This window comes from Hemitrygon akajei, chromosome 27 (genome assembly GCF_048418815.1).
Source record: "Hemitrygon akajei chromosome 27, sHemAka1.3, whole genome shotgun sequence".
Taxonomy (NCBI): Eukaryota; Metazoa; Chordata; class Chondrichthyes; order Myliobatiformes; family Dasyatidae; genus Hemitrygon; species Hemitrygon akajei.
Window position 1 is genome coordinate 42,435,248 of NC_133150.1, and position 13,345 is coordinate 42,448,592.

At 40.0% G+C, this 13,345-nt stretch overlaps 1 protein-coding gene across 1 annotated transcript in view; it reads right to left on the reverse strand.

Moving 5' to 3' along the window:
• LOC140717302 (glutathione S-transferase Mu 1-like) overlaps nucleotides 1–10,972 on the reverse strand; it is a 60,132-nt gene extending 49,160 nt beyond the window's left edge. Inside the window, exon 1 of the mRNA XM_073030754.1 lies at nucleotides 9,249–10,972. Within this exon, the coding sequence (XP_072886855.1) occupies nucleotides 9,249–9,269 (21 nt within the window). The 5' untranslated portion in view covers nucleotides 9,270–10,972. The remainder of the gene's footprint in view (nucleotides 1–9,248) is intronic.
• Between the last annotated feature and the right edge of the window lie 2,373 nt (nucleotides 10,973–13,345).

A 13,345-nucleotide genomic window follows, 5' to 3' on the forward strand; every position in this document is an offset into this window, starting at 1 on the left:
TCCTACATGCCTTCAGACAAACTCCAGCCCAGGTTTCCTGTGAGTTTTTTTTTCCATCAGTGGCTTTCTCTTTGCCACTCTCCCGTAAAGCTGTGACTGGTGAAGCATCCGGGCAGCAGTTGTTGTACGTGCGGTCTATCACACCTCAGCCAATGAAGCTTGTAACTCTTCCAGAGTTGTCTCTTGGTGGCCACCCTCACTGGTCCCCTTCGTGCATGGTCACTCCGTTTTTCAGGACGGCCTGCACTAGGCAGATTTACAGCTGTGCCAGAGTCTTTCCATTTTTTGATGACTGACTTAACTGTACTTCAACAGATATTCACTGACTTGGAAATTTTCCAGTATCCATCTCCTGACTCGAGTTTTTCAATAACCTTTTCGCAGAGTTGCTTGGAGTGTTGTTTTGTCTTCATGGTGTAGTTTTTGTAAGGATACTGACTCACCAACAGTTGGACATTCCAGATACAAGGGTATTTTTACCACAATATATTGAAACACTTTGACTGCACACAGGTCTCCAAAAACAGATCTCAATTTACCTAATTATGTGACTTCTAAAAACAATTGGCTGCACCAGTGATGATTTGCTGTGTCCTTTTAAAGAGGGATGAATGCTTATACAATCAATTATGTTGTGTTTTATATGTGTAATTAATTTAGGTCACTTTGTAGAGATCGGTTTTCACTTTGACACAAAAGTTTTTACTGATAATCAGTGTCAAAAAAACCCCAAGAAAACTAGAAGAGAAAAGAAGGAAGAAATGGTGAGAAAGAATGTGAACAAGGAAGAGAAAGGTGTGAAAGAGAGAAGGAACATGAGAAAGAAAAAGAAAGAGATCAAAGTAGATCCAGAGAGAGAAAAGGGAAAGAAAAGTGTCCAGAGCTGTCAGAACCACTTCCTGCAGTCTCAGAGTCAACTTCTACAACCAGCACGGAGGAAGCCCCAGAACCTGAGACAGTTTCACAGCCACAAGTCTCACCTGCCAAGTACAGTGATCCCTCTCGTCAGGAAAGACGTTATCCCAGAAGGGTAAGAAAGCCTCCACACCAATTAAATCTTTAGGCCTGAATAGGACAATTTAAAGTTTACAATGCTGTGCATGTCTATATAGTAATTGTATTACATAGTATGCTGTGTATATAGTTGAGATGCATTCCTTATTGAGTTGGAGCTTATAGCTAAGCAGGGAGGAGAAATATAATATTTAATATTTCAATAGTATTTTAGTAATGTGTATAAAAATAGCATTCTTGTTCATTTAATTAATTATGGGTTATATGTAAACGTACATTAAGTGCATGTCATCACGCTACCACATGATATGTGGGTGTTCTGCTTAAAGTAAAAACAAAGATACACCCATATTCCTGGACTCTCGAATCTTCTTTTGAATTGATTTAATGTTTTGAAGTTACAAAGCATAAATACATTTTATTTTCTTTAAAAAAGTTTTTCTTTTGTGGCAACAGTAAAGTGGATTTTGTACTGTTCAAAGTAAATTTATTAACGAAGTAGTTCTTCATGGGCATCCAACCAGATACAAGTGTCGATATTAACAGGCATTTCGATGACACACCCTATCATTTTTATCAGGAATGGTGCCTAGGCATGTCTAGTGTAGAGCATGTACACTCCCATTGTCCGTCTCTCCTGATTGGTTAGACCTCATCCAATCAGATTTACACAGTCCCACCTTGCTTACAATCAAATTGCAGTTTGTACTTAGAGTGAGACATCTGTCTTTGTTAAAATTCTTTTCCAATGGTTTCCTTCACCAGGCGGTCCCAAAAGCCACTGGCATGGCACTATAGTTGTGTGCCATCCTATGGTCATTGTGAATGCAATGTTTTGCTACCACTGATTTCTCTGGGAAATCCAAGCAGATCCACCTCCTCCGCTCCTTGATGCGAGTTTCCGCCATGTGCCCCACTTAGCCGATATATGCTGTCTGTCATGCACAGGGACTCCTATAAACGCTAGCCGTCCTGAGTCCCAAGTCATCTTTGATCCACATAAGCTGTGATTTGAGCTTTGTTACAGGTTTGTGGATGGTATTAATCCGGTATTTCTTTAGAATCCCGGTGATCCTTTTAGAAACTATGGAAATATAGGGAAGACAGGCAGTCGTGAAGAGTTCTTCCTCATTGTTAGGCTTCCTAGTTTTTTTGTCAATCTTTTTAAGGCCCTGATTGACTTCCTTCACCTTCTGGCCATTTTGTAGGAATGTTGTGCATGATCATCTTATTTCCTTGTAGAGACTCTCTGGGCCCAAAATAGTTTTTGCATGGTTAATTGAAGTAGAAAGTATTTGTACCTGGCTGGAAGCCTGAGAAAAGTTCATTCATATATATGCTGGGAAAGCACTAGATCCTTTTTACTTATATGTCACCATATACTACCTTGAAATACATTGGTAATTCAGAGCAATTATTGAGTATCTCATTGCACTCAATTAGTGGGAGGACCTTACCATCCAGTGATTCAACCTGGAAACCTTCTGCCTTCCTCCCAGATGTCTCCTTCATACCAGTGCAACTATGGAGATGGGTGGCTTTTAACATCAAACAACACAAAGGACTCTGACCTGGCCAATGAGCAGACGCTTTGGTCATCGAATGACGTACATGCTAACAGCACTTACACTCTGGCCTTGAGAGTATAATCCAACAAGACTGATCTTTGAGCAGGACCTAGCTACTTGCTCTGGACCATAAATCTCGGTGCATTGGTAGTTAACTGCATCTTTGATAGGAGGGTTTCCCTCTTCCTCTCCGCCATTGCCTGATGAGGACATATAAGTCTCGAGGGCTTCAAGCACCAGACCTGGGTGTGTGGCTGTTTTATGGTGAGTGCAATCACACCCGGCACACTTCACAGTAGCTTTGCAGTCCTTTGCCAAGCGAGTCACTGAGCCGCAGCAATTAAAGCAAATTCCATTCTCTTTGAGAAAGGCCTTTCTTTCATTGAGCCTTTGCTGTAAAGCCCCTGCATTTCCCGAGGCGGGTATGAATGGGCCCATTGCTGTTTTTTTTTATTTAAAACAGAGTCCTCTTGCAAGTCCTCAGCTGAAGAGATCTCAGTCTTGCAGACAGATACGGAGCTCTTGGTGCCACAATTCTTGAAGGTCAATCTGTCTGATTTCTCGGGTTCACTGCTGCTCATCAGAACAGTGAAGCTGTGGTTGTTTCTTTTGTGTGCCTTGTAATTGCATGGGGGGAAAAGGCCACCATTTTCTTCCATGAAGTGTCCAGGTATAACAAACCCAGCCTCTCCTAATTGTTCTGCTTTTTTCCAGTATAGGCTTTGTTGCCTCCTCAGCAAATGAAGCACATTCTTTTGCCAATTCCGCCTTGGCGCAGGCTCTTGCTGCTGCCGCCCTAGCAGATGAGGCTAATGTACGGAAACTCTTAAAGGCAGATATGCAATGCACACCTTGTTTCTGATCCAGGATGCCGTTTTTTAGAAGCAAGGAGGTTTTACCGGTAGCCGTAGTTGTTGAAGCACCAGCAGATCTCGGTCTTTTCTGGGGTGTTGCAATATCAACTAGACAGTCAGCCAAACTCCATTCAAAAATGACATGAGAGCCAGGTATGGCATCCTAGCTCCATGGTTTTATCGCAGACTCAACGGCACGGCATTGGTAATATGGAGTGAAAATGCACTGCTTCTGCTGGGGAAACAGGGTGGCTTTAGATAAACTTCTTTCACTCTTAACACAAACCTCTGGCCTCCTGCCAGCCAGTGTGTATTTATACTACCTGGCTGCACAGAAAGTGACCTAATACAGATCTGAAACTGTTTATTAGAATAAAAGCTGAATGTGCTTAATGTAAATCAGTTGCCTGAATGGCAGAACAGTCACATTACACTACACAGCTAAAGTACTTTGACTGTAAAGCTCTTTGAGAATAATGGAAGAATTTATTTTTCTAAGCAAGTTCTTTCTTTCTAAACTTAAGAGTCATAGAAAAATACAGCACAGAGTGCTGAACAATTTTAGACTACGTACTCCCATCAACCCACAACTGGAACATGGCCTTCCATGCATGCGTCTACCTGAACTTCTCTTAAATGTTGAAATCAAGCTTCCATCCACACCCTCTCAACCCTGAGTGAAAAAGTTTTCCCTAAAATTCCCCTTGAACTTTTCACCCTCCACTACTACCCTTCACTACTAACCCATTACCTCTAGCTGTAGTCCCACCCAACCTCAGTGGGAAGAGCCTAGTTGCATTTACCCTATCTATACCCCTCATAATTTTGTATACCTCAATCAATTCTCCTCTCAATCTTCTACATTCCAAGGAATAAAGTGATAACCTATTGAATCATTCCTTTACAACTCAGGCCCACCAGTCCCAGCAACATCCTTGTTAATTTTCTCTGTTCTCTTTCAAACTTATTTACATCTTTCCTGTGGGTAGGTGACCAAAATTGAATTAGGCCTTACCAAAGTCTTCTACAACTTCATCTCCCATACTCAATGCATTGATTTGTGAAGGTCATTATGCCAAAAGCTTTCTTTATGATGCTATCTACCTGTACCACCACTTTTAATGAATTTTGGACATGTATTCCCAGATCTCTTTGTCTTCCTCACTCCTCAGTGCCCACCATTCACTGTGTAAGATCTACCCTTGTTGGTCCTCCCAAAGTGCAACACCTTACACTTGTCTGCATTAAATTCAATCTGCCATTTTTTCAGCTGGTCCATATCCCACTGCAAGCTTTGATAGTTTTCCTCACTGTACAGTACTCCCGCAATCTTGGTGTCATCTGGAATCTTGTTGATCCAGTTGATCACATCATCATCCAGATTGTTGATATAGATGGCAAAAAACAACTGATTGAGCAACAATCAATCTCTGTGGCACACCGCAAGTCACAAGCTTCCAGTCAGAGAGGCAACCATCTGCAACCACTCTCTTCCATGGAGCCAGTTTCTAGTCCAATTTACTATTTCATTTTGAATGCCAAGCAGCTGAACCTTCTTAACCAACCTCCCATGTGGTACCTTGTCAAATGCCTTGCTGAAGTCCACGTAGGCAACATCCACTGCCTTGTCTTCATCAACTTTTCTGGTAACTTCCTTAAAAACTCTATTAAGTTTGGTTAGACATGAATAACCCTAATCAGTCCATGTCTATCAAAATATTCATCCTCTGTCATCAGTATCAGGTCCATGAGCTTATTGCTTCTTTGCCTCACTTCTATAGACCACATGCATCTCTTGAATAAATACAGATGCAAAAGATCCATTTGCGATCTTCCCCCATCTCTTTCAGCCACATGCATAGAATACTATTTTGATCTTCCAGAGCACCAAATTTTGTCCTTTGCAACCTTTTTGCTCTTGACATTGTGTAGAATACCTTAGGATTCTCCTTTGCCTTGTTTGCTAGGACAACCTCATGCCTTTTGTTTACTCTCCTGATTTAATTCATATGTGTTCTCTTCTATTTCTTCTACTCAAGTATCTAATTTGTTTTTAGCTGCCTATACCTGCACCTTCTTGTTTTTTCTTAATCAGGGCCTCAATCTCTCTTGAAAACTAAGGCTCCCTGAACCTGTTATCTTTACCTTTTATTCTGACAGGCACATTCAAGATTTGTACACTCACAATTTCACTCTTGAAGGCCCCCCACTCACCAAGTAGATTTTTGCCAGAAAACAGCCTCTCCCAATCTAAATTTGACAGATCCTTGATGATACGATCAAAATTGGCCTTTCTCCAATTTAGAATCTCAACCCACAGACCAGACACATCTTTTTTTCCCAAATTTACTATGAAACTAATGGCATTATGATCACTAGATGCAAAGTGGTCTCCTACATGAACTTCTATTACATGCCCTATATCGTTCCATAATAGGAAACTTTCCTGGCACATTTGACAAACACCATCCCATCTTGTATTGGAATCCTGGTGAATATGTGAAAAATTCAAATTACCTACTATAATTGCCTCATGTCTTTGTGCTCTCTACAAATTTGTTCCTCTAAATCTTGCAGACATATGGGTGAACTATAATGCAGCCCATTAATATGGTCGTAACTTTCCCTTTCTTATTCCTGTTTCACCCATAAAGCCTTATCTGACGAGTCCTCCAATCTGTCCTGACCAAGCACTGCCATGACATTTTCTCCAACTAGTAATGCCATCCCTCCCCTTTAATCCCTCCCACTAAAACAGCAGAACCTCTGAATATTGAACTGCCAGTCCTACTGCCCCTCCTGCAACCAAGTCTCATTAATTGCTATATTATCATAATTCCATGTGTTGATCCATGTCCTGAGGTCATCTGCCTTTCCTACAATACTACATGCTTTGAAATATATGCAGCTCAGTACATCAGTCGCACCATGGTCAACCTTTTGATTCCTGACTTCATCTGAGGTATTAACAACTGTCTCCAGAACCTCTTCACTTGCTGTTCTGGTGCTCTAGTTCCCATCCCCCTGCAACTCTAGTTTAAACCTCCTGTGCAGCACTAGCGAACCTTCCTGCTAGGATATTAGTTGCTCTCCAGTTCAGGTGCAAACTGTCTCTTGTGTAAAGGTCCCATCTTCCCTGGAAAAGAGCCCAATAATCCAGAAATCTTGCACCTTCTCCTTCACCAACTCCTTAGCCACATGTTAAACTGAATGATCTTCCTGTTTCTGGCCTCACTAGCATGTGAGGTAGCAATCCTGAGATCCTGTCCTTTAACTTGGCACCTAATTCCCTGAACTCACTTTGCAGAACTTCATCACACTTCCTACCCATGTCATTGATAACTACATGGACCACAACCTCTTGGTGCTTATCCTCCCACTTAAGAATGCTAAGGACTTGATCCAAGATGTCCTGGACACCAACACTGGTAAGGTAATATACCATCTGGAAATGTAGCTCTCTTCACAGAATCTCCTTTTTGTTTCCCCTAGCTAATGAAACCCCAATCATGACAGCTCGCTTCTTCTCCACCTTTTGAGTTACAGAGATCTGTGACTTTCCTCTCCGAGGGCATCCCCTCCCCCTCACGGCTCACCCAACAGTATCCAAAGTGGAAGATGGCCACAAATGTAGTCTGCACAGACCATTTCCACTTCCTGACTGTCACCCAGTCTACTGTGTCCTGCAACTTGGGTGTAACTACCTCTCTCTAATGTTCTATCTCTCACCCTCTCTCCCTCCCGAATGATCCGGAGTTCATCCAGTTTCAACTCAAACTCCTTAATGCAGGGTGTCAGAAGCTGCAGCTGGGAGGTCTCCCTGCCTTCTCACATCCTGCAACAGGAGCATTCAGCTATCATGTCCCTACTGTTACAACTACGGAAATGTAAAGAAGAAAAACAATTAACGGAGAGGGGGAATTCTCTCCCCCTACAGCTTTTTGCCTTCTCTCACTCAAACAGAGCTAAAGCTCTTTCTTTCCCTCATTTCCTCCACCTCTCAGGTTTCTTACACACCTGGGAACTAATTTGTGTTCTCTGAGAAGACAACCCAAAGTATGTTTCATTGTTCTGTCATTTCTTTCTAATCATGATTTTATAACTCTTTAGCTATAGGGGACACAGTTTTCCCTTCACTAACTCTCTTTACTTATTCATCAAAGCTTTTACAGGCAGTTTCTTTTTAATGTTCCTTAGAATAATAAATTCATTCTATCTTCCATTTCCTAAATAATTTTGCTGTCATTTGCTAAATTCCACATTGCTCTCATCACCAGACATGCTGCTTTTTCTTGCTAATTTTAAATGTCTCTTTGCAACTAATACTATCTCAAACTTCCTTGGTTCAAGCTCTCTTTCCTGACATTTTGTGCCAGAGAGGAATAAGTAATTGTTGGAATTCATGTATATATTCATGCAATATTATCCAGTAAGTATCCACCATCTGCCCTTTAACACCTCATACAATTTTAATTTACTTTGTTCTTAGCTCTGTTCTAATTCTACTATTCCATTCTGTGTTAATGAATAACTATCATGTTATGTTCATTCTTTCCAAAGGGACCGTGAACAACTAGATATCCCAGAGCACTTTTAACCAATAAAGCACATTTTTAAAATACTAAACTGCATTCACTGCTGTAAACAAAGAGCTATTTTTATTAGTACAGGTGAATCTTTGTTGATTATTTCTAAACCAACCAGACATGTTAAACACACAAACTACAAGGTAGGGGTAGGCTTTATTCCCACTCACGCAAGTCATCTACAAAACAGCAAAACATTGCTTTTCAATTAATTTTATTGCAATACCTTAGCATAATTACATTTTTAAGCAATCTCCATTAACAGAATTAACAAGCAATCACAGTGCAAAAATGGCAATATACTATACTTAAAAGATGACATCCAACAGATCAAAATTAGATATATCTCCATTTACCATACTTGCAAAATAACCTGTAACACAAATGTGCTGTTGCTACCACTTAGTACCCCTTTCCAGCTTCCCACACTCCACCAATCATCTCCAGTTCCAATTGTGGAGGAGTTTAGGCTTCCCGTTTTGACCTCATTGGCCACAGAACTGGAGTGGAAGAGAGTGTTCCTTGATCCTTAAGGGATATATAAGGTGGGCTTTCATATTGAACTGGTTTCAAACATGTGGGTTGCCCGGCCACCTTGAGGCTGTTACAACTATACACAAATTGAAAAGGGGCAAAGTAGGCAAATGATGAACAGATCAGCCGCTCTTCATTTGGTTAAATGTGTCACTAGCAAAGTCAAATGTTAAAATCTGATGTCAAAGTCAATTTGCCATTGTTTGAACCACACACACTACACAAACCTTATAATTAAAAGTATATTTCCAGCATTCTATGGCAATGATACCGGTTTAACTTCAGGTCCTAAAACTGTGCACTTTCTTTATGTTCTGGTGCCACAGTTTTGCTTGTTTCAGACCAGATGGTTACCAGTTTGCAAGATCATTACATTTTTTTGGTGAACAAGTTTCAAGCACTATCAAAACCTTTGTGGATGCATTTCTACATTTAAAAATAATGCTTGAGGCAACATGGCAAATCCAATTTTTTAAACCTGCTTTCCATCCACATTTCACATATTCCAGCATGTGAATCAGCTTTTTTTGATAGTCAAGCAGAGGATCAATTTCTAGCCACAAATTAGCAAACAAAATATACACTTCTCTTACAAATATAAAAAGGGAGGCCACTCAGTCCCTCAGTTCCATGCCAGCTCCCAGAGGAGCAATCCCATTCCACACTCCCTTAGTTTTACTGTATTCCTGTACCTTATTCTCTTTAGTAAGCATCCAACTTCCCTTTGATTTAACTAATTGTGAAAAGCAGCAAACAACAAGCCAGTGTGTCTGCCACAGCAGGAACAATTAATAGAGGATTATCCAACTGGTTTGAGTAAGCTCTCCTGTGCAATGAAGTGTTAATGTGCTTTAGTGTCTGCAGTAAGCAGGAGGTAATGAGGCAGGCTAAAAATCAACCAGGATTTTGCAACACTATAACCATCAATGTTTTCCAAGAAGTATTTAATAAAACACCAACATTTGTTCAGAAAAGTGAAACCTCTAACAGAGTCATATGACCTACATTGAGTATTAAAAATTATTCTTTATTCAGCACCCATCTATCAACACTTAAAAATCACATATTACTTTTGGATATAAACTTATTGAGTGCAAAGTTTCAAAAACTGGGCAAGGACCAATGCAAGATATTGCACCTGCCGCAGGCTGCATTAGGGAAGCAGAGCACAACTGTTCCAGATGAATGCACAAATATCAAAACCCAGTCACACTTCGTAACCACTCAAGACCTCCATTGCAATTCTCACAATGTTCGGCCATTTATTAAGTGCTCCAAATGCAGAAAAAGCAACTAAGCCCAATAATGGTGGATAGAAGGAACTAAATATTTCTGATACAATTTACACATGGAGCTTCAAGTGAGATCATCCAATATAAAACATGATTTGACTGAGAAATTCCAAAACTGTTCTGTAGATGAAGCAGCCTGAGTAAAGTGGATCACAAGTAGGATATGGGAACACTTATGGAAATAGTGCAGTGTAGAACAAAAACAGGTAACAACCAGCTATCTCTCTTTCAATATTTTATTAATATTAATATATAAATTGCTATCTCTACTACAGCTGACCATTGTGATGGATGGTGGACTTCACTTCGTAAACAGCCTTGGTTAGGGATTATGTTACCAAGGTATTTTCACATTTTATAAACGAAAATACTGTACAAAGCATCACTATTGGCTATACACAACTAACAGTAAACTACCTGCTTTATCTTCATTGTAAAGAGAATGCTTATGAAAGCACAAGCAGCTGTCTTAGATATTCAGCTGACCATCAGGTAAACAGCTAAGGAATAAGCGCATAGAAACTCTAACCCATTTTGGTTATGTTGTGTAGTTGTGGCTGATTCTGTTGAATACAAGGGTACCTAATTGCAGAAGCAGAGTAGGACAGCGAAGAGCAAATGAATTCCAAACTAACTACAATGTCGATAATCTGTATGTTTGTACCTGTTCTGTGGGTATTTACAAAACTTATTCATGTTTTGATCTTCAATAGGACATAGGGGAAGGTAGAGCTATAACTCATTCAGCAAATCTGACAAGAGTTACTTAAGTGGTGAAAGATGGTTGCATACTTGTGTGCTATAGTAATACTGAGTTTAACTTTATCACAAACCAGAAATTATAAATATAAAATGTGTGTAACATCTATAATCATCCAGTGCTCCATGAAGTGTTAGAATAGGTTATGTGTGAGTCAGGAACTGGAAAGTGCAACTCAGAACATAAATAATGTTCTCAACCTTTGTGTTTACCTTCAGTGGGAACTCCTAAGCTCTGGATCAGCTAGAAAGTAAAACTTACATTTTTTTTTTATTGATATTAAAAAAAGTGTTCCTGCTTGTCTACAACAAGTGACCTATTACACAAACAAGAGAAAATCTGCAGATGCTGGAAATCCAAGGAACATGAACAAAATGCTGGAACAACTCAGCAGGCCAGGCAGCATCTATGGAAAAAAGTAGTCGACATTTTGAGCCAAGACCCTTCGGCAGGACTGGAGAAAAAAAAAAGATGAGGAGTAGATGGGGAGGGGGAAGAGAAGCACAAGATGATAAAGGAAACTGGGAGGGGAAGGGATGAAGTAAAGAGCTGGTAAGTTGATTGGTGGAAGAGATACAGGGCTGCAGAAGGGGAATCTGATAGGTGAGCATAGAAGGCCATGGAAGAAAGAAAAGGGAGGAGAAGCACCAGAGAGAGGCGATGGGCAGGCAAGGAGATAAGGTGAGAGAGGAAAAAGGGGATGGAGACCAGTGCAGAAGGCGGGGGGGGCATTAGCGTAAGTTGGAGAAATCGATGTTCATGCCATCTGGTTGGAGGCTATCCAGATATACCCACTTCTTCCGGCGTACAGAGCATAGGTGTTCAGCGAAACAATCTACCAGTGCCCACTTACTTTAATTCCAATTCCCATTCGCATTCTGATATGTCAGTACATGGCCTCTACTATCCTCACCTATCAGACTCCCCTCTCTCCAGCCCTGTATCTCTTTCACCAATCAACTTCCCAGCTATTTACTTCATCCTTCCCCACCTTTTAAATCTACTCATCTTTTTTCTCCAGTCCTACCGATCGGTCTCAACCCGAAATGTCGACTGTACTTTTTTCCCCCCATAGATGCTGCCTGGCCTGCTGAGTTCCTCCATCATGTTGTGTGATCTATTGCACAAAGTCACTGTGATATTTATTTATTGAGATAAAGCATGGAATAGGTTCTTCCACCCAGTAATCTCCTGATTTAATCCTACCCAATCACAGGACAATTTACAATGACCAATTAACCTACCAACTAGTAGGTCTTCAGACTATGGGAAGAAACCAGTTCACCCAGAAGAAAGCCATGCAGTCACAGAGAGAATATATAAACTGAACCCAGGTCGCTGGCACTGTAAATCATTATGCTACCATGCCAACCCATATTATGCACAGCCTGGAGTTAAAAGTAATCAGTCTGACATAGAAACAAAAAACATGTTTTGCTAAGGATCACACTCAAAATATTAATATTTCAAAGGTTATCCAATCCAATGTACCCTATCTGCTTATAATGTAGAAGACTTGACTATTGCATTTTTAACGGTTTTATTTTCAAGCAGAAATGTGATCTATGTTAGCGATCTAATGAATCTACTCAATTATTTTTGTTTTTTCAGGTTTTTGTAGTATTTCTAGTGATGTGTGACATTTACTCTGTATGTAACAATAGGCTTGCAATTTAGAAATTGTAAAGTGGAACCATAATAGTTACAAGCACACAGAAAATCTAATAAATCTTGATAGATTTGATTACATATAGGAAATTAACCTGTAGGCTTATCTGTTATAATGGGAGCTACCTGCAATGAAATATTTCTAGACCTACATGGGATTAGTCTTTGGTGAATTACGTACAGCTAGATTTTTCTACCACAGCAATGGAACTAAATAACATAATCTTTGCCATTAACAGCTCCCATTTAAATCTCAAAATATGCTGTGCACTCAGATATTTTTACAAGAAAGCACTTTCAATATCTCTGCTTAGGATAAAACTACTCAGTGGCTTTCAAATACACCTGCTCGTTAATGCAAAAATCTTATCAGCCAATTGTGGCAGAATTAAACACATAAACCATGCAGACATGGTCAAGAGGTTCATTTGTGGTTCAGACCAAACATCAGAATGGGGAAGAAATGTGGTCTCAGTGACTTTGACTGTGGAATGATTGTTGGTATCAGACGGAGGCTTTGAGTATCTCAGAAACTGCTAACCTACAGTCTCTAAGAGTTTACAGGAAATGGTGCAAAAAAGACAAATGAACATCCAGTTCTGTGGGCAAAAGTGCCTTGTTAATGAGAAGTCAGGGGAGAATGACAGTAACTCAAATAACCAGATGTTACAACAGTGTGCAGAAGAACATCTCTGGACTCATATCACATCAAATTTTGAAGTGGATGGGCTACAGCAGCAGAAGACCAAACAGGGTTCCACTCCTGCATCTAGCAAATTGGCCACTGAGTGTAGGTACCGTGGATAAAAAATTCAAGGAGGTTCGTTTTAAGACTTGCGTTCTTAATTCTATTGCATTTCTTTTTTTCCTATAAATGTCAGGAAGAAAATGTATCTAAAAAGTTTATATGTGCTTTGATAATAAATTTACTTGAACTTTGTTGATCAGCAAATAGGATACCCTCAATATCAGTGAATTGTATGGAATACCTAAAATTCAGTTTCCGTAATTTGAACTAGTAATAGAGATGCAGAACAGAAATCCTGAATCATTCATTTTAGATAGAAAT